General features: G+C 58.9%; 1 protein-coding gene across 1 annotated transcript in view; it reads right to left on the reverse strand.

The window, feature by feature from the left end:
* The window catches only part of ASMTL (acetylserotonin O-methyltransferase like), a 12,527-nt gene extending 11,067 nt beyond the window's left edge, over nt 1-1,460 (reverse strand). Inside the window, exons 1-2 of the mRNA XM_045295965.1 lie at nt 1,395-1,460; nt 610-794 (exon numbers count right to left, since the gene is read on the reverse strand). Of these exons, the coding sequence (XP_045151900.1) occupies nt 610-794; nt 1,395-1,460 (251 nt within the window). The remainder of the gene's footprint in view (nt 1-609; nt 795-1,394) is intronic.
* Between the last annotated feature and the right edge of the window lie 59 nt (nt 1,461-1,519).

Below are 1,519 nucleotides of genomic sequence, written 5' to 3' on the forward strand. Positions count from 1 at the left end.
CGTGTGTGTGGCTGTGGGACCCCATTGGGAATAGTGGTTGTGTCATATGAGTCTAGCCACTTGCAGCCAAGCTGATGGCAGCCAGAGCCCTGGAGATGCGTCCACCGCTCCTGGATCCACAAGACTGCCCGCATGGCCTGCGATCTCCCTGTCCTTGCATGTGCTGCGTGAGTCTGAAGAGGAATTGATGGGCTCGCATCGGACACACGGGCTAGTACTATTGAACGTATGCACTTGAGCTGGACTGGGCTGTTTTCTCAGTATCCCATCGCTGTTTGCTCTAAACCTCTTTCTTGTACACAGAAGAGGGTCTATGGATTTGTTCCTGGGGTCCACCAGGACTCACACAGGGCTCTCTCTTGTTACGTAAGCGGGGAGGAAATGGGATACAGACTTGTGTCAGTCCGACAGGATGCTTTCTCTTTCTTATGAAAATGAGGTGGGGTGGTGCGCCCCTGTAGTCCCAGATGGAGGATCACTTGAGTCCGGGAGTTCTGGGCTGTAGTGTGCTAAGCCGATCGGGTGTCCACACTACGTTCGAAGGGTGAACCGGCCCAGGTCGGAAAGGGAGCAGGGGGAGAATGAGATTGTCTGCTTCCCTTCTCTGGCTGGTTTCTTTGAGGGGTGGGGGTCTCGTGGACAGAGCACAGCAGGTGCAGAGACACACACAGGAGACGGGGAAGGGGCAGGGGCAGAGGCCATGTGCAGGCTGGTCTGCCGGGCACCCACCTGGACAGCATGCGGTAGGCGTCCTGCTTGTCCACCGGCTTCTCCAGGATCAGGCCCCCGACCGTCTGCAGCGGGGCGGGGAGAGGAGGGAGTCCTGAGAGGGGACTCTACGTGGTCACTGCAAACTCAAACCCAAACTCACTGCCATCGAGTGGACACCGACTCACAGCGAGCCTGCAGGACAGGGTGGAGCTGCCCCTGGGGGTCTCCCAGGCTGTCAGTCGTTACAGTCTGGTCCTTCTTCGAAGGAGTTAATGGACAGGTAGATATGCAGATAGACAGAAAGACATATCTATCTGTCCATTAGCTCCTGGGGAGAAAGGCCAGACTGTCTGTCCCTGTAAAGACTGACCGCCTGGGAGACCCCCAGGGGCAGCTCTGTCCTGTCCTGCAGGGTCGCTGGGAATCAGAACGACTGGAGGATTTGGGGGGGGCCCTGAGCCATCGGGGTGGTGGAGTCTAGGGTGGGGTGAAGACAGACAGCACAAGGGGGTGGACTCTGGGGCAGCGCCAGTCTCGTGGGTGGAACAAGATGGACGGGGGTGGGGAAGGGGATGGAGCCATGTGGGTGAAGGAGGGGTGGGGCCAGAAACACATGGGCTAAACCGGACACACCCACCCTTGGTGACAGGGCTCCCCTCCCACCTGCTCCCCCAAACACTCACAACAATGGTATCTGCACCGATGACCAAGTCAGGGGTCCGCGAATCCTGTAAGAAACCCAGATGCATTACCGTCCACGTCTGTCCGGCAGCCCCGCCAGACCCCAGCCCGACCCCAGCCCGGCACC

This window comes from Echinops telfairi, unplaced genomic scaffold, assembly GCF_000313985.2.
Source record: "Echinops telfairi isolate 266 unplaced genomic scaffold, ASM31398v2 ScPeMD7_6336;HRSCAF=7252, whole genome shotgun sequence".
Classification (NCBI taxonomy): domain Eukaryota; kingdom Metazoa; phylum Chordata; class Mammalia; order Afrosoricida; family Tenrecidae; genus Echinops; species Echinops telfairi.